At 42.0% G+C, this 25,675-nt stretch overlaps 2 protein-coding genes across 2 annotated transcripts in view; one reads left to right on the forward strand and one right to left on the reverse strand.

Moving 5' to 3' along the window:
* The window catches only part of HTR2A (5-hydroxytryptamine receptor 2A), a 63,133-nt gene extending 46,542 nt beyond the window's left edge, over positions 1 to 16,591 (reverse strand). Inside the window, exons 1-3 of the mRNA XM_043478177.1 lie at positions 16,185 to 16,591; positions 14,981 to 15,723; positions 11,693 to 11,893 (exon numbers count right to left, since the gene is read on the reverse strand). Coding sequence (XP_043334112.1) covers positions 11,693 to 11,893; positions 14,981 to 15,392 — 613 coding nt within the window. The 5' untranslated portion in view covers positions 15,393 to 15,723; positions 16,185 to 16,591. The remainder of the gene's footprint in view (positions 1 to 11,692; positions 11,894 to 14,980; positions 15,724 to 16,184) is intronic.
* LOC122447287 overlaps positions 15,416 to 25,675 on the forward strand; it is a 172,725-nt gene continuing 162,465 nt past the window's right edge. The window contains exons 1-3 of the mRNA XM_043477797.1: positions 15,416 to 15,501; positions 16,197 to 16,617; positions 16,725 to 16,764. Of these exons, the coding sequence (XP_043333732.1) occupies positions 15,416 to 15,501; positions 16,197 to 16,617; positions 16,725 to 16,764 (547 nt within the window). The remainder of the gene's footprint in view (positions 15,502 to 16,196; positions 16,618 to 16,724; positions 16,765 to 25,675) is intronic.

Here is a 25,675-nt window from a genome sequence, read left to right on the forward strand (position 1 = left end):
GCTGCAAGCATCGCTGCTCCTGGACGCTGACCTACTCCCCTGCAGGCTGGGGCAGCACCCAGAGCTTCCCTGTGGATCTCTGATGTGTTAATGCATTGCGGCGGGAGTGAAAAGAGGGGAGGCGATCTCACCCGGGAGAGAAATCAGAAGATAGAGAAAACTGAGGGAAAGGCGAGTTAGACGAATTCTTCAACAGTTTCCTTTTGTATTGGGTTGACCAAAAGTTCATTCGGGTTAACATCATACGGAAAATCTCGAATGAACTTCTTGGCCAGCCTAGTGTCTTGGTAGATGCTCACCTACAATGTGATCTCTACGCAGTGGGAGAGACAGCCAGTTCCTAGGCTGACTCCTGGCAGCAAGGGGCTTGGGCATAAACCTATAATGTCTCAGAGGAGAGAACCTTAAGTGGGGTCCCCAGGTACATCTGTTTCTGACAGTAGAGCTAGGGGTGTACCCCACTAAGAAGGGCAACAGAACACTATCTGGTTTTGAGCCTATTTTATTCTGCTGATTTATTTTGTATTTTTCCAAGCCTTTCCCCACCCCCAGAAGATACAGTATGATAGGAAAACTCGACATACACATTTCACTATCATTCCTCTTGGACCTAAATATGCATGTAATTTTTTAAAACCTAAGTGCTAAAATTTTTGGTAGTTACCTGTATGTACTTTCACCTAATTCCAAATGGAATTTGAGGCTGTTTACAAACACACACTAAGTAAGACCAGAAGCATACAGATATGCCAGCAAAAAGGTCTAGAAAATTGATTTACAAAATTGTATGCAGCTCTAATAAAATTTTCTTTTCTGGGACTAGATAGAAGTTGATTTCTAATAAACACTCAGACTCAAAAAAGCAAGGGAAAATTTTAGTCAGGAAAAATCTGAAAAAGAGCAATGAGGGAATATTAGTTTTAAGAGATAATAAAGTCCATGTTTCATCTCAACAATTAAAAGAATGCTGTAAGTGAATGAACAGACTGGTCAACAGAACATAAAGTTCAGAAATAAACCCAAATATACATATATAAGAACTGAGTATATGATAAAGGTGGCATATCAAATCAATGGGCAAATAAGTGGTATAATAAGTAGCTGGTATAAAAAGCAGTGTAGAAATAATAAAATTAAGCCACAGGTTAAATTCCAAATGGATCAAAGACTTAAATGTATTTTTTAAAAAAAGCCATAAAAATAATGGAAGAAAATATGGAATAATTCCTCTTATAACTTTGTAGTGGGAAAAGCAATTTTAGTAACAATTCGAAATTCAGAAGCCATAAAGGAGAAAGAACATCTATAAATAAATCATATATATAAGTATGTGAGGGGAAAAACCACCGTAAGTAATGGCAAGTGACAACCTATTGGGAATATGTAGATAAATGTGAAAACATGGACAAATAGCTTATTCTCTTATTTTATGTTAGGAAAAGTCCAAGAATCTTACAGAAAGGAGTTCAAAGGATGTTGGAAGCATTTAACATGAGACAAATGCTGTATTTATTCAATTATTAAAGCAACCTCACAATGTAGGTACTGTTATTGTGATTTGCTCACAAGAAACAGAAGGTCCGGTGAGGTTGAGCAACTTGCCCAAGGTTACATGGCTTATAGGAGACATAATGAGATAGTTGGCTCCAGACTTTTTGCTCATAACCACCAAGTTCTATAGCCAAAACTACAGGCAACCAACCACAGCAAACTTAATATAAATTTGCTCAAAACATAAAAAGATGCTCAAATACTATATAATCAGATAAATACAAATTAAAACTGTAGTGAGATGTAGCATTTTCATTGTCCCTCAAAGCTGATTCATTCATCTACGTTGTCTAGGAATGTAAGTGAATGAACAGACTGGTCAACAGATCAAAGTTTTGGCCTGCCTGAAAGCATGAGGTTGGATCCAATGACCCAAACATTTAGTCTAGGATTCTATGTGTGGTGTCCCAGTTTGTGAAGGTGAAGGACTGAATAAATTGACACAGCTTGTCTCTTCTATTATGAAAGTAATAGTGCATAAAATACAAGGTCATGCTTAGCCTTGAGGGAGAAAAAAAAATCTTATTTACACTCATGATACTTCAAAATTACTCATGAGCTGCAAATACAATTCTAAAATGAAATAAGCGCAAGAAAAAAAAATTAAGTTGGTGTCTTTGCTTGGTTGTCAGGATATGACAACGTGAAAATAATCATTTTCACGTTTTCTATCCGATACAGACTTTCACCTGCTAAAGACAGTCAGTGAATAAACATCTATTTTCTTCTCTCATGCAGCATTAGCAAGGCAATCATCATGAGGAAGAGGTTTGCTCATTTTATATATTGTAGTTGAAGTCACAGTTCCCTCTGATCAAGGGAATTGGGTTTATAAAGGCAAAATGAAATTCAGAGAAGCTCAGGATCATTCTTAATCTAATGCTTCAATCTTGTCTGTCATCGCTTCTTTACTCAGAGAAACTCACAAATAGAAAATGCAATCAATTTGTAATTACGTTCACTGTTCCTCAGAGTTAGATAGAGGCCTTGGCAAAAGTAAACTGACCAAGCTGGTCACTGTAAGGAGCGGGGGAGAAGCAGCCAATCTCAGAGATACCTAGAGCAAGAAAACCGGAGTCAGCTCTGATGTGGCTACCAAGCTTGCCATCTGTTAGATCCTTGCAAACTTTGAGGGTCAGCATGGGAAATGGCAACCTATTCCAGTGTTCTTGTCTGGGAAAGGAATGGCAACCCACTCTCGTATTCTTGCCTAGGAAATCCTGTGGACAGAGGAGCCTGGCAGGCTACAGTCCATGGGGTTGCAAAGAGTTGGACACGACTTAGCAACTAAAGACCACCACCACCTCTCACAGAGCCCTCTCTCCTATGATGCAGGTGTAACTGTTTCATTCGTGGACCCATAGATCAGTGGTCCCCAACCCTTTTGGCACCAGGGATCAGTTTTGTGAAAGACAGTTTTTCCACGAACTTGGGGAAGGGATGGTTTGGGGATAATTCAAGCACATCACATTTACTGTGCACTTTATTTCTATTATTATTACATCGGCTCCACCTCAGAACATCAGGCATTAGATCCTGGAGGTTGGGGACCCCTGATCTAAAACACTTTATCATCATATTTGTGTGAAAAATTATACAGAAATACGTGAGGGAAAATATAACAATTCTGCCATTCTTCCTAATTTTACCTTCTTGGCAAGCGCGAAGTCTTTTAATAGTTTCTCAGTGCTATTAATGATGTGTAAACATCTCCATGTATTATTACTATTATCTTACCAGAATGGGTCCAGACCATGCATGCCACCTGCTTTCTGCACTTAACTTCACAGACATTCCTCCAGTTGAATCTCCAATAACCCCAACTCAAGATTTTTAAGAGCTTTGCAGAATATTCCATAATTTAAAATAATATATTCAACCATGACCTAGCTTTTCTGCTATTCCCTCAAATTGTCATAGATTCTTACATGTACTTTTGTTTTTCTGTAGAACAGATCCTCTCAAGTGAGGCTGGTAGGCCAAATTTTAACAACTTTTGCTAGATTGTTCAAGAACAAACAACTCATAGTCACACAAACTGAATATGGATACACAGGGCACCATATCCAAAACTGCAGTGGGTGTTTTCACTCATTTTAATTTTGCCAATCAAATGGGTAAAAAGTGATATTGCATTATTGTTTTAAACTATATTTCCATGACTCTTAAAAAGGCTGAGTGTTTTTCATGCGTTTTGTCCATTTTAACTTAGGTTTCTGTGAATTGCCTGTTCATACAGTTTATTTTTTCCCTGTTGAATTGCTTGTCTTTTCATTTTTTTTCAAAATGTGGGTGCTCTTTGGTCTGTTAGCTAGACATTGAAAGTTTGCTTTTGACTTTGTTGATATTGATTTTAGCCATATAAAATGTACTATTTCTCATGTATTAAGCTATGCCTATATCGATCTTTATGGTTTATGCATTTTTTGACTTGCTTAAAAAGGATCTATTGTGCCATTAGCTTCCTGTCAATGTATGGCAAAAACCACCACAATATTGTAAAGTAATTAGCCTTCAATTTAAATAAGTAAATAAAATAACGGAAAAATCTATGATTGGGACTCAGGGCATATGAGGAAATAAAAATTTAGTGGCGTTACTGTTTATTTTACATATATTAATAGTAATAGAGATGTCAGTATAATGATTGTTTGAGATAAGACTACAGGTGGTACTAGTGGTAAAGAATCTGCCTGCCAAAGCAGGAGACAGACGCAAGAAATGCAGGTTCGATCCCTGGGTTGGGAAGATCCCCTGGAAGAGGAAATGGCAACCCACTCCAGCACTCTTGCCTGGAAAATTCCGCAGGCAGAGGAGCCTGGTGGGCTACTGTCCATGGGGCCGCAAAGAGTTGGACACGACTCAGCTTTTATAGTCAAAAAAGGAATGGAAAAGCCAAGAAGAAATTCAAACTAACTGGGATGGGGTGAAAGAAACAAAACATTGTGCAAGTCAGCAAACATATGAAATGAGGAAGAAAATTAACTATTACAAAGAAAGGTACATGATGAGTATAAAATGGGAGGAATAAAACCAATTTTGTCAGTAAATGTAGGCAGACTGAATTTCATTATCAAAAGGCAGAGAATCAGTTTTTATTTTAAAAAGTCCATCTGTAAGTTATCTGTGAAAATAAGTATGTTAAACAAAAGAACAAAGATATTAAAAATGAAGGAGTGAGAAAAGATACATTGGAAAGATTCAAACGAGGAGGAGGAGGTACGGTATACTAGTGTCAAATAGAGCAAAATTCAAGGCCTCAATCCTTGTCTTGGGAGGGGTTGGGAGGTCAAAAATTGGGAGTTGGGGCTGTCAAACTGGTCGGGATTTCAGGGGTTATGATCTGGAGTGAAAGGAAGAGGAAAAAAGGAACGTGATGGTATGAGCCTTCTTTCCCTTTAAGGCATTTTCCAACTTGTTGGGAGGACAGATTGAGAGGTAAAGACACATACACACTACTCGATATAAAACAGGCAACCAATGAGGACCTATTGTATAGCACAGGGAACTCTGCTCATTCTCTGTAATGGCCGATATGGGGAAAGAATCTCAAAGAGTGGATGTATGTACAGCCATTTCACTTTGCTGTACTGCAGAAAGTAACACAATATTGTAAATCAATAATACTCCAATAAAAAACAGAAGGGTTAGCAGCAGCCTCATGGTGCCAAGGTAACAAAAACTAGAGTTGAGAGCTCTTGAAAATGGAGACTGAAGTCCTGTTCATCTGAGGTCATGAAGGAATATATCCTAGTATCAGGGTAAAATGAAAATAGATCAGTGCTCACAAAAACTCATCCTAAACCTGGCTGGATTTAGGAGACCTAACTGCTAAAGGTAATGGACCCCTCTCTGAAGAATGACAACATCAACACAGTATCCACATATTTTTTTTCCAGTGTCGATATTTAATAAAATTACCAGGCTTAGCAGCTGACAGAACCTAATAGAAAAAGACTCTAGAAAATAGAAATTCCCAAGTAACTCAGACACCCAGATACCTGTGATGAATATTTAAGAAAACACGGAGTTATTCCAGAGTACTTGCGTGTGTGTGTGTGCTGTCATGTCCCACTCTTTGCGACCCCATGGACTGTAGCCCACCAGGCTCCTCTGTCCATGGGATTCTCCAGGCAAGAATACTGGAGTGGGTTGCCATGTCCTCCTCCAGGGGATCTTCCCGACCCAGGGACTGAACCCACATCTCTTGAGTCTCCTGCATTGGCAGGCAGGTTTTTTTTTTTTTTTTTTTTTTAAACCACTGGCACCACCTACATACTAGAATCTACAAAAAAGAATCAAGTGGGAATTCTAAAAACTAAACATGCTAGTACCAAATTAAGAATACAAACATAGGCTTAACAGTCAATTAGAAATAGCTGGTGAGGGGATTAACAACCCAGGAGAAGAAAAGTCAGTAAAATGATCCAGACTAAAGTGAGAATTGAAAAGTGAAAAATGCAGAAAAGCGTTTAAGAGTCATGTGTGTGTGCTCAGCTGTGTCCAGCTCCTTGCAGCCCCATGGACTGTAGCCCGCCAGGCTCTTCTGCCCAGGGAATTTTCCAGGTAAGAATACTGGAGTGGGTTGCCATTTCCTCCTCCAGGGGATCTTCCCAACTCAGATCTAAGCCATGTGCCTTGTGTCTCCTGTATTGCAGGACTCTTTACTACTGAGCTACTGGGAAAGCCCCTTAAGAGTCATAAACATGAGTAAAAGTTCTATCATACGAGAAATTGGAATCTGAGAAGTTAGTGGAGGACGGGAGAGAGAATGGACCAGAAGCAATATTTGAAAAGATAATTTGACCAAGATTTCACCCAAACTGATGAAAGGCATTGAGCTACAAATTTAAGAATCAGTATAAACACCACATAGGATAAGAGCAAAACTAACTCACACTGAGGGACAATCATAGTCAAATTGTTAAAATACAAAGATAAAAAAATCCTATAGCTGCAAAGGGTGGTAAGAGGTGGTAGATTATAAACACGCCTGACAGCAAAAGTTCTTACTAAGAAACAATATAAACTAGAACTTGAGAACATCATCCATTACTTGCTGAAAAAATATAACTCCCAAATTTGAATTCTATACTTGAACAAAAATATGCTTCAAATGAAGGTGAAATAAAAATGTTTGTTATAAAAACAATAAAGCTGAAATAAACCTATGTGATATTCTGAAAGAAATTCTTCAGGAATTAGGACTATAAACCCAGGTAGAATCACAGAAGTGACAGAAGCAATAAATAGCAACAGAAAGGGTCAATATGTGAAAAACAAATTCTAAGTGAACAGAACATTTATGATGACTTACAGGTTTTAAAAAGATAAATAGAAAATAGGAAAAACAATACAAATGATAGGGTAAACTGACTTAAATATGCTAAGGTTTTTGAATCATTTAGGAAGTGATAAAGTAATTGCATTAGCCTCTTTTAAGGGAAAAATGAATGTTATAATCACTAAAAGGATTTAGAAGACTGAGATAACAGTTCTATAAAGGGTAATAATGAATTGACAATTCTTAATTAGTGCAAAAGGAGGCAAAAATGGAAAGCATCTGGAACATAGGGAAAATGGGAAATAAAAAGAAAATCAAGGTGGTAAATTTAAATCCAAATATATGTGGGTTACATTAAATACAAATAAATAGTCCAATTAAAAGACAGACTGAATAAAAGCAAAACTTTATATGCTTCTTACAAGCAATGTACTTAATATTTATATGAAGTCAAAAAGGAGTTTGGCAGTAACAGGATAGAATAGAATATATCTAGAAAATAAGACCCTAGAATTAAAGCTGGCATAGTTATACTAATTTCAGATGAAGCAGACTTTAAAACAAGAAGCATTGCATTTAGTGATAATGAATCAATACAAAAGACAAACTTTGCATGCAGCTAATAACCCAAAACAAGGTAGAAAATGTAGATAAAATATTTAAAGAGGTTTGTGATATAGTTAAAGATACCATTTTAACAGCCACCAGGATGAGAAAGATTTAGAATTAAATTCTATATAACCTTTAAAACACATTCCTCTTAAATATTTCAAGATCTTAAGAAAAAAAAGAAATCTCCCAAATTTAATAAAGCCACCAAAAGAAATCTTATAAGAATAAGAAACCAAATAATCAAATCATACAAATCAACTTCATTTATGAATATATTCCAGGCAAGCAAGAGCAGTTTGATATTCAAATCTGAAAGAAAACTAAATATATCAATAAATTGAAGGGGAAAAACTGATATCGGTAGATGCTGAAAAGACGTTAATACTTGGTAGAAGAAAGCACGTTAGACCATGCACAAAATTTCCAGCCTAAGGATTTAAATGTGCAACAACAAAAATCAATGCAAATGGAAACATTAAAAAAATAATTCAGGAGAATATTTATGCTACATTAAAATTCCATGCACAGTGGAGCTCGGTGGGCTACAGTCCATGGGGTTGCAAAGTCAGACACAATTGAGTATGTGTACACCTTCACTAGGACTGACTTTTTTTTAAAAACCTTTACCAACTCCTCAGCCATACCTCTTACAGATTTCTGGTACAGAGCCTAGGTAACCTCAGGGTTTCTTGTATTTTCTTATCTGCCTTCTCTGACCACATGGTCAGGGACCGCAAAATGTGCATCCAAGGACATAGTAGCTATGCAATAAAAGTTTGGCCAAATGGATGAAGGACGGCTCCTGACTGTCTCCTTCAAAACCCATTCCAGCCCCTGACTCCTGGGGCGATGGCTGGGAGGAGCAGGAAGCAGATTGTGTTTGGGGCAGTAGTAAGAGTGTTGGCTTTCAAACAGAATTGCCCTGGGGTGACTCCCAGTTATGAGCTATGTCATCCTGTGCAACTTATTTCTCTGCAGTTTATCCCCTGAAAGGTGCTTCGAACACTACTGTGTCTCTGGACGCTGTGCAGAAATAGCCCTTCCTACTAGGGCTTCCCAGGTGGCACTGGTAAAGAATCCACCTGCCAATGCAGGAGATGCAAGAGACGTGGGTTTGATCCCTGGTTCAGGAAGATCCCCTGGAGTAGGAAATGGCAACCTGCTTCAGTATTCTTGCCTGGGAAACCCCATAGCAGAGGAGCCTGATGGGCCATAAGCCCGAAGGTCGCAAAGAGTTGGACACGACTGAGTGACGGAGTACACTCACACACACACAGGCTATTATTAAGCTTAGCTGAGACGTGGTCAGGGGAGGCAGTGTGGCTGAGGGTAAAAGACTGGGTGATGTTCCCAGCATGTCTCTCACCATTGGAACAGTGTCCAAGCATAGAGCTAGAGTCAATTAGAAAATAACTTGGCTTGTTTCATTTGTTATTCTTGCCCCTCTTTTTTTTTTTTTTCTTTTTTAAATCCCAAGTAAGTTGTTAGGTTAAATTGCATTGCTTTTACCCCTTAATAAAGCTAACAACAATTTTCCCCCAATAATTGAAATTATCAAGGAGATTCGGTGAAATATACATTTATATCCACCATCTGGGCTTCCCTTGTGGCTCAGCTGGTAAAGAATCTGCCTGTAATGCAGGGGACCTGGGTTCAGTCCCTGCGTTGGGAAGTCCCCTGGGGAAGGGAAAGGATATGCATTCCAGTCTTCTGGCCTGGAGAATTCCATGAACTGTATAGTCCATGGGGTCACAAAGAGTTGGATACGACTGAGCAACTTTCACTTTCAAAGATGAACCTTGCTATAAGTAGATACTGTACCTTGAAACATTAGTTAATGACAGTTTGAAAGCCATTATAATTACTAATGTACATGCTAATTGTGCAGAACATGAAGACAAATGTCCAGTTTCTTTAGTAGTGGTGCAAAATACCATGCAATATTTAGCCCAGGCCTTTATAATATTTCACTAAATTCTTTCCCCTGTTTGGCTAATTGCAGCTCCCTCTGCAGCTGTCTGTCTCAGGCCTCAACCCTGGCTGTACCTTGGAGTCATCTGGCCCTGCCGCGGACCAGTGAAATCAGTAGCTCCCCAGGGCTTATACATGCAGCTGAGATTGAGCACCACCAATCCTTCATTCTCCTGATCCTAGTAGGATGAGTTCAAGATTGCACAGGCCCAGAAACTGCAAGCATATTTTGGGAGCAACATCTGTCTTCTCAGGAAAGAATTTATCAAGTTCAGCAGTGATGGCAGGGTTTGGTGCTGGAAGCTTAGAGTCCTAGCCCTGACACTAGCTGGAGAGGCGACCCACTAAGCCACACACCTTTTTCTGCCCTGTTTCCTCAGTCCTTCAAATAAACACGAAATAAGACCTCCCACTCTGCTTCAGACTGTATTGTGACATTTAAAATGCAAAATAGTTAGGACTTCTAAAAATGCTGAAGTCACACTAGTGTTGTTTGTTAGTGTTCCCATCATGTTAGTCGCTCAGTCATGTCTGACTTGTTGTGACTCCATGGACTGTAGTCCGCCAGGCTCCTCCGTCCATGGGATTTCCCAGGCAAGAATACTGAAATCGGTTGCCATACCCTCCTCCAGAGGATCTGCCCAGTCCAGGGATCGAACCCAGGGATTGAACCCGGGTCTCCTGAGTCTCCTTCACCACAGGCAGATTCTTTACTGTTTGAGCCACCATGGGTGATCCCTTAAGTCAATTAAATAAGTTCCCATCATAATTGAGCACAATCTTTGCTATTCACTAGCTTTGGCCATTTCACTTTTTGAACCTATTTCCTCATCCATAGAATGGAGTTACCTACTCTGCAGATGATGTATTTAACAGCAAGGCAAACCATAGGACCTGAAAAACACAAGCTGTCCTATTATTGCGCTTGCTATCTCTGTGGTAAAGAATCTGCCTGCCAATGTAGGAGACACAGGAGACTCGGCTTTGATCCCTGGGTTGGGATGATCGCCTGGAGAAGGAAATGACAGCCACTCCAGTATTCTTGCCTGGGAAATGTCTTGAACCTGGCAGGCTATAGGAATGGGACCGCAAAGAGTTGGACATGACTGAGTGACTCAACAATAATTCCTTTGCATGTTTTATCATTACAAAACCATGAGTGGACTCACACAAGTCCTTGATGTCAAGCCTGCCAACAAACCCCATAGTTTCTCATGTGAGTAGACACTGGCGGCCACGTGGCCCTGGTGGGATTGTGGTTTCCACGTGGCAACTTTAAAAGATTAAAATCCCAGGGAGTCTTTGGTTGGGAACCAAGCCAGCTGAGGTGACAGGTGCAAGGCACTTTGCTGCCTGGGAGCTGTCTCTGGCTTCCACTACCTGGGCTTTCCTGACTGTTAGGTGTCTGGCAGAAAATCAATGCTGGCAACAGGTGAAGGTCTGTAATCAATCTAAGTGAAGTGGGTTGAAATCTTCTGGCATGTTGTATCATAACAGGATGAGGGAGGGTTACAGAGGTGCTGGGTTCTCTTTGACTAAGTCCGGCCACCATCTGTCACCCTTACCTCTCCCTCTGAGTTATGGTACCTGGTACCTTTTTCTACCCCCAGAAACTGTGCATTCTCCAGTACTGGGCTCTGTTTTCTTATGGTGACCACAAGTCCAGTGATTATAAACATTGAGGTCTCTGGGAAACTCAAGATTTAGAAATTCAGACACTTGAATTTTGTGAATTTGAAAGTGTAAGATGGGAAAAGTTTTTGAAGACGGCTATAGCACAGTTGCTTCCCTGGTGACTCAGTGGTAAAGAATCCATCTGCGATGCAGGAGACGTAGCTTCAATACCTGGGTTGGGAAGATCTCCTTGGAGAAGAAAGTAGCAACTCACTCCATTATTCTTGTCTGGGAAATCCCATGGACAGAAGAGCCTGGCAGACTACAGTCCATGGGGTTGCAAAAGAGTTGGACACAACTTGGTGCTGAGCACACACATAGCACAGTTATTCTCAGTTTTGAGTCTGTCAGTGTATATGTATATTCTTACTTGTGCAAAACAATACAAATTTATATTGTCAGCCAGTGATATTAACAGATTTTTCTTTTCTAAAGCAAAGCTGAGAATCACTATGCTATGACATATCTTGCAGCAAATAGAACAATTGACTGAGAATGTCAGGGTTCAGCGCAAAAACAAACAAAAAACCACAACAGAAGTCTACTTAGACGGCATGAGCTGTCATTTGAAATGAGAGTATGAAATACTGTTCCACTTACCCACTGATATAGTCCAAACAGCAATTATTTTCAGAAACGCCTTGGTTCTGGAGTTGAACCGGCTGTGATGGATGGGGTTCTGAATGGCAACATAGCGGTCCAGGGATATGGCACAGAGATGCATGATGGAGGCCGTGGAGAAGAGCACATCCAGGTAAATCCAAACAGCACAGAGCTTGCTGGGCAGAGGCCACCGGTACCCTGGGATGCAGAAGGTTATCATTCGTGAGTGACCTTGAACTTCTCTGGCGTATGAAATTTACTCTGCTTGAATAGTTTTCATCCTGGGAAAAGGCACGGTTAACAGCAAAAGGCAATACGAGATATTTTCAATACTTCAAAGCAGCCTGATGTCAACTGTACTTAAGCAGAGCAAGACTGCACTGGTTGAACACATGATTTGAAAACTCATGGCTGGAATCATGCTGGTGTGTTGTAAACTCAGGCTGTGTCTCTTCAGGGTTTCTCTCCTTCTGTCTCCTCTACCTAACAATATCTACTTTTCTTTTTGTTTTTAATGACTTAGGTCGGGAGTTATGATGTACTTTGGGTTCCTCTATCAAAGAACCCTGGGGAATACCATGGACAGGGCAGCCTGGTCAAAGAATCCTATTAGCTACTTATTTATTGACTTACTTTTTTTCAGACTGTAGGTTCCCTGAGGTTAGACCCTCTCTTAGCCATTGTTACAACTGTTGAGTCTTGCACACTGATGGCATTTAGTAGTCTGCCAAAACTGCTATTGGTGTGAATGAAGAAATGATTAAAAATCCAGACTGGGCATGCGTGCATACTAAGTTTCTTCAGTCGTGTCCGGCTCTGTGAGACCCTGTGGACTATAGCCCGCCAGGCCCCTCTCTCCAGGGGATTCTCCAGGCAAGAACACTGGAGTGGGTTGCCATGCCCTTCTCCACAGACTGGTATATGCCTTCATGAAAATGAAGCTTCCCTAACAATGCTTTGGGGATTAAACTCAAACTGGGGGGACGTGAGGCAGGGCAGGAGGATGAAGACAACGGTGAAGAAAAGCATAGTATTCTCAGAACTGTTTCAGGGAAGTGATGCTTAAACTTCAAGGAGCCTCAGAATCTCTGAGGTGGTTTCTTACAATGAGCCACTGGAGCCCGCCTCCAGGTGTTCTAATTCTATGCATCTGCGGTGGGGCAGGAAGAATTGCATTTCTAACCATTTCCCAGCTGGTACTGATGCTACCCGTCCAGGAACCACACTTGGGCAACCACAGCCTGGGGCAGTGGTTCTCACCCCGGGGGTGCACATTAGAATCAGCTGAACAGCTTTTTTGGGGATCCTGATACCCAGGAGGGTGGGCGGAAGTTGGACCTCAACTTTAAATTGACTTAAAGCTACCCCTAGGATCCACTGTGAGATGCAGGGCAGGAAGTCACCTGCTATATTAAAAAAGATAGGGTATGCCTGAGGAACACACAGTCTCCTGTATCTGTTTGTTTTAGAGGGAGATCAAACGGTTATATGAACCTTAATTAGTTTTGATGACAATCTAAGCCATGGTGTTAGATCTGCGCACATGTTAAGAAGGAAAATTATGAAGACCATCTTTCCCCACGCTCTGGACCCACAAAGCTGAACAAACTCTCTGTTCGCAAACCATCTCTACCAAGATGCCACCACTGATGTTTAGAAAAGTAAAAGTGCAACAGTCAAGTCTGACTTGGTGCCTTTCATGCTTCATGCAGAGAGCTTGAGCTCGAAGGAGAGCCCAGTGCTTGGGAGGAAGCCACCCTCTGCCTGGTCGGAACTGATGCTGACCATGGGAGGAGTTGTCTCTGCAAGGAGGCAGCGGCGGAGTAGTCTAGGTTTCCGTGGTGAGGATAAGGAGGGGGCATTTCTGCGGAGTCCTGGGGACCAGCCAAGGGAGAAGCGTGTCTCTCGACGGGAATCAACTGCGCACAGAGCCGCGGCCACCAGGGGGCGCCCTTGCACCCCGAGCCGGCGGCGCCCGGCTGGACTCGACTTACTAACCTGGCTGCCGGCTGCCAGCCCCACTTGCCGCTCTAGGGTACCCCCGCTCCCCGCCTCCCACCCGGGCTTGGGTTCCCGGATGGGCCCTCTGGGAGTCATCTCCCACTCCTGGAGTTTGCCTTCCACGTGGCAGGGTCTTAGGAAGCGGGAACCTCTCCCGGATGTCTGGGAAATGACAAGCAAATTTAATCAGATCATCCTTGTGTGACATTTTGAGTCGTCAAGCGGGGGCTGGCCTTCCAAGGAGCGCTGTGGACCCTGTGCAAACCCGACGCCCACCTTCCCTTGCTCACCTCCTTCCTCCTCCATACTCCTTGGGGATGGATTGATACACATATTTTAGCCCTTAAGACATAGCCAGAAAAATCCCTTCTGAAAATGCCCATAACATGTTTCTAGCTCTGGGTGACGGGCTGGCGTGCTGTGTCGGCAATCTCAATAGTCTCCCCTCCTCTTCCACTTTTAAAGGGAGAAATCTGGCTGTATTACTCATAATTTGGAAAGAATATCACATTCTGCTTCCCGCTGAAGCCGTCCCAGTGTTTGCTGACTTGCTGAGAGGTTTGACTCTTTCAAACTCCACTGAGAAGAAAGCAAGATGAATCTCTTCCCATGTGTTTCCCACCCTCCTCCAAACAATTCAGGAGGAGTTTATGCACATGCATTTTTAAAGAGCTGAGGGGTAGAATTCAAAGGCACACCTCCAAATTAATGCTTCTTCAGGCAGGGAACAATTAAAACTAGTGTAAGTCATTTATTCTAATGGAGACGCTGCATATTTTAACATTAAACCCAGTGCACCACTAATGTTCTCTCTGTAAATGTTCCAAGGGAACTGGGAAGGTTTTACCACTCCATTAGAAGTGCTGAAAACAGTGGGACCAAGATCAAACTGGCCTGTCTTGAAGGCTGGGATATTTCGTTGGGAATATAAAGGCTTGAAAACCAAGTGGATTCAGATATGACAGATGCTATTGCTTTAGGACTGTCTTGGGACCTTTATAATTCTACATAAAATGTACGTGCTTTTAAGCACAACACTTTATCTCCCTATGTAAACTGTATATGTTTCAAAGCACAAAACTCTCCAATGATCACAGAGTACAGGTTGTCTGATCTTTTAAAATGTGATCTCATTTTAAAATTTAAGTAGTGTAACGTGGTAGCCCCTCCTCCATAAACAAAGCCTTATGCTTAGTTGGTCCCCTGAGCCCGGACTCATCTGCTAATGACATGCACGCATTTTGTTACCCGTGTGGGTACAGCTAGGAAGCTAATGCCACTCACCATAGAGGATGGTTAACATGGACACGGGCATGACCAGGAAACCCAGCAGCATATCAGCTATGGCGAGTGACATCAGGAAATAGTTGGTGGCATTCTGCAGCTTTTTCTCTAGGGACACTGCCATGATGACGAGTATGTTTCCGGCAATGGTTAGTATAATCACTACCGCTGTCAACAGAGCAGACCAGTTCTTTTCCTGGAGATGAAGTAAGGAGAAGCAGGGTGGTGAGAGACAGCCCTCACAAGAAAGATTGGTTCGATTTTCTGAGTCCACGGTCCAGTTAAATGCATCCGAAGTGTTACCTTCTCCGGAGTTAAAGTCAGTATTGTAGAGCCTTGTGTCAGCATGTAATTGCATTAAGGAGTTCGTAGTTGAGCTCAAAGAAGTGTTTTCTTCACAGAGAATATCCATTTTTAAGCCGGAACTTGTAGCAGATGAAGTGTAAGAAAAACCTCACCGGTTACAGGCTCTGGTCACCATTCAGCATTATGTCCCCAAGCTCTGTCACCGCGAGGCTGGCGTATGTGCTGGGCTCCATCGGTTAGCGTTTCTTCTTCCATTATTACAATAGTAGCTAAAGAACTGCGGCGGCTTCTTTATAGTGCTTTCCTTCACAATTTCAGTAGAGTCCTCTGTCTAGCTTCTTTTCTTTTTTTCTCTCCAAAGCAAGATCAAAAAAGCAGCATGGACTTTTAAGAGAGAGGTTGCTGAGTTTTGAGGAGTCAGGGAGAAAAATGTGGTCCTGGCCAAAAAAAAAAAAAAAAAGGAAAAGTTTTGTTAACTACCAGGACTGTCATTTAGCTCTATCTCACTCCGTTGGTTACACTGATCATACTAGTTTAGCCACAGCAGCATTAAAATAGCATTCGATCCCAAACAGTGGGGCTGCAGGCAGCCTACAGTACGGCAGGCTATTAAAAACACATCCAGGGTTAATTCCGTAGTAAGTATAGTGGTACTTTGGGTTAGAGTTGTCAGTCTTGGGCTGCATTGCCCCGGCTGCCAGTGAGGAATTTCAGCTTGTATTCTGTGGCTTAGTTAATCAAAGAAAAGAAAAAAAAAAAAGTCTTAAGGATCAGCAGACAACTTTCCACACTGGGAATTCTCACTGAAACAATTCCATGGCGGCCAAGCAGCCTTTCAAGTCAGAAAGAAAATGACACAACCGTAAAATACAGCAAGCCGGTGAGCAGGGCAACTTACACGGGTCCTCAGGGTCCGCCCGGGAGACACGCTTGGCTCATCTGTGACTCGCTGCATCTCTCCTGGTGATCAAGCCGGCAGAGAGAGCCCCTTCTCCCCAAGCGGCCACTGCCAGCATCATAGTAATTCGATTTCTGTTTTGCTGACTTCAAAACTGTCTGGGAGAGTCGAGCCAGTGCCAGCGTTGCCAGGTCCGCGGCGGCTCCCTCTGCCCCCGCCCGGCTGGGTGCTCCCTCCCTCCCGCGGCGCTCGCGGGGCCGGGCGCGCGGAGACACGGTCCCCGGGCCGCTCAGAGCCGCGCGGACCGCATCGCGCGGTACCCGTGGGCAGAGCCGCCCGCCTCAGGGGCGCCTGCTTCCCCGGCAAGGGACTTGCGCCCACCGCCGCCCGGTTCACTCCGGCGGCCCTCCCTCTATGTGTCAGAAACTGCAAGGTAGCAACAGTCAGGGAGGGCGGACCAGGAGGGCTGTTTTTTTTTTTTTTTTCATTTGCTACATGTTAACAGTGGGAACTTTTCTTTCTTTCTTTTTTTAATGAGAGAAACAGGAGAAATCGCCTTTGGTACAGATTCCTAAGGCAGGTAAGCCCCACTGTGATATTATTTAGGGTGAAGGGTGAAGAGAGAATGTAAATAAAGCCTGAGAATGGTAGTTCCGCGGAGCGCTGGTGCTTCGAGGCAGAGAGCTTATTCCTGAAGTGGAATTACTGACATCCGCAATTTGGGCTCAGAATGGCTAGCGGATTTTTGGTAATAATGCTGAGAAGCTATTAGTACTATTTTTTTTTCTTCAAAATTTTAAACACACCATTTACCTAGCTTATTTTCTTCAGCAGAAATATATCCCCTAGAAGTAATCCAATACCTCACATGAGGAAGGGAATAAGTTTTTCCAGAGATAACACCAACGGCAGTCACCTTTACTTGTAAGAAAGCCCCTTCTCAGATTTTTAAAGGAGGTAGATATGTCAGGAATCTCTGTGTATGTATGTTATTTTTACAGATGGGAAAATGAATTCTTTCCTGAGCAGTTGAGGTTTTCTAGGTTTCTGTTCATCTTTTTATTCTTTACATTTTCCTTAGTCAAATACACCTCCTGTCTCATTTCTTCAACATGTTTTTGGCCAAATCGGTACCGTCACGGTGGATTTGCCTCAGATATTTAGTTGCCCAGCAGGTCCTTTTATCTCTAGCCTGGAAGACCTTGACCTGAGCATCTTTACTGCTCCCCTCCCATTCTGCTCCCACCTCTTTGTGCATATTTCCATCCTTCCACTTGGTTAAAGAATCACCATCTCTCAGACAACTGGCTATTTTCCACATCTCTTCCCTCCTTTTCACTGCCTGATCTTAAGAAGTCTCCAGGGCCACCTCTGTGTACATATATCTCAAATCTCTTCTCCAGCCTACAAACCTCACTTCTTTGGTTAAAGGCTGTATCATGTTCTCCTGGGCTGCCCTGGTAGCTCAGACAGTAAAGAATCTGCCTGCAATGTGGGAGACTGGGGTTCAATACTTGGGTGAGGAAGAGTCCCTGGAGAAGGAAATGGCAACCCCCTCCTGTATTCTTGCCTGGAGAATCCCATGGACAGTGGAGCCTGGTGGGCCACAGTCCACGGGGTCTCAAATAGTCAGACAGGACTGAGCGATGAACACTTTCACTTTCTCATTGTCTCCTGGGCTGGAGCAGGAATCCACCCCTCCCTGCCCTCCCTGTCTTCCCGGACTCCTCTGCTTCCCCTGTAGGGGTGGGGTGGGGTGGGGGGTGACGGCCACGTGTTGTAGAGCCAGCTGCGGAGAGAGCACAGGCTTTTGAATCAGAGTTCCCCAGGCTTGAACCACAGCTGTTACTCACAAGGAGTAGAAGCCCAGACAGTCAAGTTGCTTCATTTGATTGTAATAAAACTAAAATGTGATAAGGAGTAGAAATATTTAGCCTATGTCTGGCTGCTCTGGAAGAATGTTAACCATTTTAATTCTTATTAATATTCTCACTGATATTACTAAACATGGCATTTTGTGCCAACATTCCTTCAGTCTCCATAGGGCACGTGGCTTCTGTCTGTGCCCATGCCCCCCTGCTCCCACTTTTTGGGCTGGGACTCTTGTTCACCTCCCACCAGCAGCCTACATGCAGATGAGTTTGTCAATTTCTGATGATTTTTAAGCATTTTTACTCTAGTTCACTGTGTCTGGAATACTCCCCCCACCACTTTTGTGTCCATTTTGCAAACTGCTACTCAGCTTTCAAGGTTCAGTTCCAATGTTCTGTCCTCTGTGAATCTACCTCTGAGGATTGATGTGAGGGTTGAGATTTATGTTATTGCCTGGAACATTTTACACCTTCAGTAAAGGTTAGTTGCTATTGTTACTATTGTTGTTTAGCTTACTGTTACAAAGCTTTCCATGGTATTCTTTCCCCATGGAGGCAGAGACTATAGCACCTTCTATTTGAACATGTCTCACATTGCCTGCAAGCGCTGGAAGGGCAAAGACTATGTTTTTGTTATTCATGGTATAAATAGTTGGTGCTTAGATGTGTTTGTGGAACGAATGAATGATTTATAGTCACTTGTTTACATGTCTGTCGTCTTTATTAGATGGTGAACATCTTATTCATCTCTGTACCTTCAGTACCAAACATAATGTCCCCTAATGGGATGTCCTTGGTAGATGCATTATTAAGGAATAAATGAACTGATTCAGGGAGAAAATTCTAACTCCTTTCTCATTGTTTTGTCCAACGGGATACTAAATTAATTTTATTTATAAAAGGCAAAGGAAGCAACAAGGTCCTACTGTGTAGCATAAGGAACTATATTTAATATCATATAATAAACCATGATGGAAAATAATATGAAAGAGAATGCATATTTACATACATATATATGTATGTATTATATATGTATGTATATATGTATATGTATGCATATGTGTATATATATAACTGAATCACTTTGCTGTACATCAGAAACTAACACAACATTTTAAATCAATTATACATCAATTTAAAAATTAAAGTATAAAATTGAATCACTTTGAAAATCACAAATGAAAAGAAAGGCAAAGGAGAATATGATATATTAAAAAAAAAACACTTTAGTGTTGGAAAGTGACTCTAAAGCTTTTTGATGCTAAATCTTGTTATAGTGAGTGCTGTGTTATCAGTCTTAAAGAAAGCTGATGTTCTCAGACCATTATTCTGCCTGAAAAAAGTTAGGCTTCCAGTCATGGTAAAGGTAGTCATGTGAGTTTCTTGATATATAGTTTATATTATGAGGGAATTCTATTAGTAACCATCTGAGATAATTTGTAGTTTCTATTGCAGTTTCATGAATTCTTGTCAAGGACAAAACAATGTGGGCAGAAATCTCAATCCTTGGCTCCTGGTACTTAAACAGAGATTGTTCATTAATAGCACAAGAATTAGACTTGGTCAGGATGGTTTCTTGCAGATCAGACTCCCCTTTGGGCCTGGTGAAAAGGGTGCGCCCTGGCGGCTGTTGCGGACACTGTGATGTGTGCCTCATTTTTCCCCTCAGGACTAAGGCTCTCACTCTATGTGCTGCCCGAAGTGTTGGTAGCTGTCAGCTCTCAGCTGATCCCTCCCCTGTGAAAATCACTCTCAAGGAGGCCACCTTGTCCATAGCTGTGCCCCTCTCCTGGGGCCGCCAGCAAACAGTGATTGGTCTGTTGTGAGGGTACAAAAGTCTGACCCTCTTGCCTCAAGGCTGGACAGCCCTTAATGGCCTCCCCTGTTTCAGAGTGCCCCACCTTTGTTGTGGCTTCATCACAGTTCAAGCCCTCCCCCTGTCTGGCCCTGCTTCCCTACAGCTGTTGGTCTGGGGCTTTCCCTAGTGAATCTACACACAAGGGTTCCTCAGGAGCCCAACCGAAGACTTCCATTTTTAAACTTGTGTTTCAGTGCCTTTATGCCACTTCAGGATGACTTGCATGTTTTACAGAGACAGAAAGATAAGCATTGTCTATATCGATGAATGCTTTCTTGCTACTAACTTGGAGTTCTTCAATAGATACTATTTTTAGGTAGTAAAGATAGGGTTAACACTCTAATTATTGCCAGAAGGAATTGGAGGTCACTAATATAAAATTGAAATTTATTACTTTGGGCAGAATTACTCCAGTACTTAATTGCACTTTCTCTAAGTGTGCGTTTTGCAACTAGTTTAATTCTAGGGGATTCACTGAAAAATGTTGATTTTTTGTTTTCAGTGACTGACATTGTATTCATAGCCCTTGTTTGAATTTTTCCAGGCTAAAGTTACCGGGTTCTGAAATATTAGTGCCTTATTAATGTTAATATATGTAAGAAAAAATAAAGTTCTTTGAGCAATTGAGTATGGAACATACAATATCCTGTAGCCTCATCTTAGGAATTTACAGTGCATGCGCTAAGTCACTTCAGATGGGTCTGACTCTTTGCAAGTCCGTGGACTGTAGCCCACAAGGCTCCTCTGTCCATGGGATTCTCCAGGCAAGAATGCTGGAGTGGGTTGCCATTTTCTCCTCCAGGGAATCTTCCTGACCCAGGGATCGAACCTGGGTCTCCCACATTGCAGGCAGATTCTTTACCACTGAGCAGTGCATAGAAGCATGTTAAAGGCTCTGAGAGATCCTGCTGTGAAGGCATTTGTTTTCTATTTTTTCCCACTCCCCTTCCAACCCCCAGAGTACTCACTGCAGGAAACTTCTATGTGTTTAAATTGCATTATGTTTTGCATTCATTAAATTGTTAAGATCTTAAATGGTTTAATGCATTTTGATAAATATATACATTCATGTAACCGCTACTTAAATCAAGATCTCTACCATTTCCATCGTGATGTGAGTTCCCTTATGCCCTTTTTGGACCTTCATTTAAATGGAAGCATGTAGTACGTGCTCATTTGGTGTATGTCTTATTTTGCTTAACCGTATGACCGTAAGAGTCATTCATATTGCTGTGTGAGTATACTGATTTTTTTTTAGTAGATTGCAGTCTGGGAAACTTAAATGGCCTGGATGTCTGGGGTATCAGTCACTTGTTTTTATTCAAAGAAGCATTGGACTAACTCGCTCCTTCTTTTGTCTGTCCTTTTATGCTTTATTTTTAAAGACAGTGGCCACTTTAACCTCCACTTAGTTGTATCTGATTTTGTTCTGAATTGGCAGCATAGAATTTGTTTATTCCATGTTCTTCCTTCACAATATGCCCCTGAGATTTCTATTACTCAAATCTTACTAACCGTCTAAGAATGAGAAAAAAAAAAAATTCACAGATTTCCCAAGTGGTATGTAATCCATCATTTCCTTTGGATGTTCCAGTTTTGAGGTTTGGAACAAGCCAGGCCCCCTGACCACCGCACACTTGGAAAGCAGTGTCCTGCATCACCTTCTGTTAATGCCAGTGGCATGTGTGAAAAGAAACAACTACTTGAAATTAGCTAATGACCCTGTCGTCTGTCTTCAGTTTGCCAACAGTGGTGTCTAGTTTTAATAATATTCATTAATTTCACAGATAAAAACTAAGTGCTGTGTCAGACAGTTTAAGGAGCTAATACTGTGAAGATGGACAGTATTTCTGCCTTAATTCATTCACTTAAGGAGTTTTTGGTGGTGGTAAGCATAAGTACAGAGTTGAGGTATAAGCTTGGCTGTCTGGGGTATGTTGATGGTACTTGAGGTCTGAGGCTATGTGAGATCGGCCAGAGAGTGAATGGGATTATGAAAGCAGAGACGTCTGAGGACTGAGCCCTGGATTACTCCAGTCGGGGAGGTGTAGAGGGACAGTCAAGAGGGCTGCATCTTTGTTGGGGAGTCCAGGGGAGCTTAGATCTAATCCTATTTTCCAGTTTCTGGAGGACACCTGTGTTCCTTGGCTTCTGTAGCCCCTTCTTCCATCTTTAAAGCTAGAGACTAGAAGCTTATTTCTTCTCATGCTCTCACTTCCCTGGCTCTCTGAAGCTGAGAAAGAGTCTCCACTTTTAAGGACTTGTATGATTAGATTGGGCTCACCTAGAAAAATGCACACTACTCTCCCCGTCTCAAGGCCCTTAGCCTTAAGCACATCTGTGAAGTTGTGCTTACCATTTTAAGGTATCGTAGTTACAGGTTTGGAGGATTGAGGCATGGACATCTCTGGGGGTCATTACTCAACCCACATCATGGTCCTTTAAAGAGCAAAGGTTATGACAGAGAAGAACAGAAGCCTTGGACCAAGCATGCCAACATTTATACTCTAAATCTTAAGGGTTTGAAGGATTCAGAAAAAAAAATCCCTTTGAGAAGTGGTAAGACAAGCAGGAGATTCCCACATCATAGAATCCAACAGAGGAAAGTGTCTCAAGAAAAAGAAAAAGGCCAACTCTTAACTATACTCCGATATAAAATAAAAATTAAAAAAAAAAAAAAGAGGCCAAGAGAAGTCTACTATCTTGAGATGCCTGTTTAGATGAAGGCATTGAAGAATCCACTGAATTTGGCAACACGGGTTGGTTGGTGACCTTAATAAGAAGTAAGAACAGTTTCACTGAAAATGTTAAACTATACAAGAGTGATGTGGTGATGGTGAGCGGATTTTGTCCTGAGAGTGTGAGGTGGAAGGGTACAAATAGTAAGTTATATAATGTCTACAAGTGATAGGTATTAGAAGAAAATAAAGGCTGGGATAGGGACTGGAATAGATTTGTAATAGTAGGTGGTCAGAGAAGGCTTTATGGGAAGTTTGTATTTGATTGATGACTGGAATAGAATCATTCGGGCAGTTATGTGGGGAGTGGGTAAAGATTGTTCAGCAAGGTTTTCTTTCAAGCGAAGACCTTGAGGTGGCGGGGCAAGCCTGGGATAGGTGAGAAAAAGCAAGGAGGCCGGTGTGGTTAGAGTAGCGTGGGTGGGCTGGGAGTTCTGTGGAGAACCTTACACAGGCCAGAGAAAGGATTCGCCTCATCCTCGAGTGACCTGGGAGGTCGTTTGATGTGGGTGGGAGTATGCCACGCTCTGAGATACATTTAAATTGATCAGTCTGGCTGCTTTGGGAGCAGAATGAGATGAGGGCTAGGTAGTGGGTAGGAGGGAAGCAGGATGTCCATTTCACGTGAGAGGATGGTGGCTTGGACTAGGGGAGTGGTAATGGGTCTGTGAGAAATGGTCAGATTCTGTGTATATTTTGATGACAGTGTCAAGAGTACTTGCTGATGGGTAGACAGGATGTGGCACATGAGAAAGAGAGGTGACTAGGTTTTTAGATCTGGGCAGCTGGAAGGATGGAATTGCCCTTCATTGAAGTGCTTCAAGGGCGAGCAAGTTTTGGGTGAATATCAGATCAGTTTTGGATGTGTTAAACTTAAGATGTCTTGTGACCAACAAGTGACTATACTGTATACAAGGGTCTAGATAGATGAGGCTGCAGTGTAAATTAGGAAATTGTCAGTGTATAGATGATGGTGAAAGGCATGAGATAGGGTGAGATTTTCCAAACATCTGAGCAGACAAAGAAGCAGTTGGACAGTTGAATCTAGGGATACCTCAATGTTTAGAGGTGAGTGAGAACCAGTCAGGGAGGCTAGGGTGTAGGTGTGGTGAGGAAGGAGGAAAAACAGAAATATTCTCTTCCCTTAGTCTTAGGAGCCAAGGGAAGGAGATATTTCAGGAAGGAGAGAAGGCAAAGGAAAGAGCATTTAGCTTTAAGAGTAGTCATATAGTTGAAGAGCATTTCATTACGTGGGAAGTTAGTCATGTGTCAAATAAGAGCAGGATAAAAATTCCATAGAGTGTGATCTCAGCTTTAAAAAATACATATGCATGATCCTAGACTGAAAGGAAATGCATGAAAGCATTCATAATAATCATCTAGGTCAAGAGTTAGAGTCACTTTTTCTTGTTTATGTTTACTTTGGATTTTATAAATTCTCTGAAGCGTGTATGTGTTAGGTTTATAAACAAAATGGTTTAAAAATATTTAATTAAAGGTCATAAGAAGAGAACCAGGAATGATCTTATGTTCTGAACATGACTGAGATACACTGGCTTAAAGGTAAGATGTTAAAGAAAAATAGCTTCTCTTTTAAGCATGGCAATTGTATTATTCAAGATTATTACTGGTAAATGGGAGAAATCCAAGACAAAGAAGCTCAAAGGAGATTTTTATGTAACTGAAAAGTCTAGGAATGGAACTGATACTTCAGGCATGGCTGGATCCAGGGTCTAAAAAGATGCAGACTATTTCTGTCTCTGAAATCTGTTTTCCTCTCAGTTGACCTGATTCTCTTCAGCTACACCTAACTTCCTTCATGCAACTGGGAAAGATGGTTGTTGGCGGTTCTGAATTTACATAATTTGTGATTTAACTTTGTGACATCCCTATGTTACCTGCAGGAAGGACCCTGATTGGACCTGCATGGGTCACATGCCCACCTCTGAACCAGTCATGGTGACTAGGGGAATGAAAAGTGAGAGTCACTCAGTCATGTCCAACTCTTTGTGACCCCGTGGACTATGCAGTCCATGGAATTCTCCAGGTCAGAATACTGGAGTGGGTAGCTGTTCCCTTCTCTAGGGGCTCTTCCCTACCAACAGATTGAATCCAGGTCTTCTGCACTGCAGGCAAATTCTTTTGGTTGGGGGAATGGGGCCCTTGAATTGGTGGCCAGTCTGGGACCTGTACCTGCCCATACCTGTGGGGAGAGATGAGGGGAAAGTGATTGACTGTTTCATGGGGACTGTATGGAATGGACCCTTTTGTCAAATAAAGATTTCTTGCCCAGACTAGTAAAACAATGACTATCCACTGTTAGTGGAAGGTAATACTTGGCTTATTCATTTTTTTTTTTTTTTTTTGCTATCTGTTTTTATTTCATCAGATTGGCTCTGGTGCCCAAGTCATACTTAGGTACTTTAAGAGGCATTGCAAGTATTTCAGATCACGAGGAGGCCACTTGGTATATTCTCATTGGAGAGACAAACAGTACTCCAGTCAGTCAGTGTCCGAAAAGTGTAAGTTTGTTTCCTGATATATCTACTTTACTACCGGGCATATCCAAGAGTTGGGAAGAATGAATATATTATTACTTAGGTGCTCACTATAGAGCAAAAGGATAACCTCTTTCTTAAAAAAAAGACAGGAAAGCTATTGTGAGGCAGTATTTTTGCTAGTCCCAAAGAATTGCCCTCATACAATTTTACATATGTCTGTTGGTTGAATCTCAAAGATGTTTGAGCAGGATTCCAAATTTTGTCTCAACTGTGGGCATAGACACCCAGTTAGATGTCTGTGGTATGTGCCGAAGGAATATTCCAGGCAAATTTACTTCTTATTCATAACTAGGGAATGCAGTGAGCCAGACTAAACCACGTGGGTTGTGAGGGTTAATTTGTTGGGTCAGAGCCATGCCTAACAGCCTCTTGGACAGTTCTTCTGTATTCCACTCAAGTTCTAGAAAAGGCAGTGGGGAGTGGGGAGATGGATGGTTAAGGTACTTTCCAGGAAACAGAAACC

Source organism: Cervus canadensis, chromosome 9 (assembly GCF_019320065.1).
Source record: "Cervus canadensis isolate Bull #8, Minnesota chromosome 9, ASM1932006v1, whole genome shotgun sequence".
NCBI classification, from domain to species: Eukaryota; Metazoa; Chordata; class Mammalia; order Artiodactyla; family Cervidae; genus Cervus; species Cervus canadensis.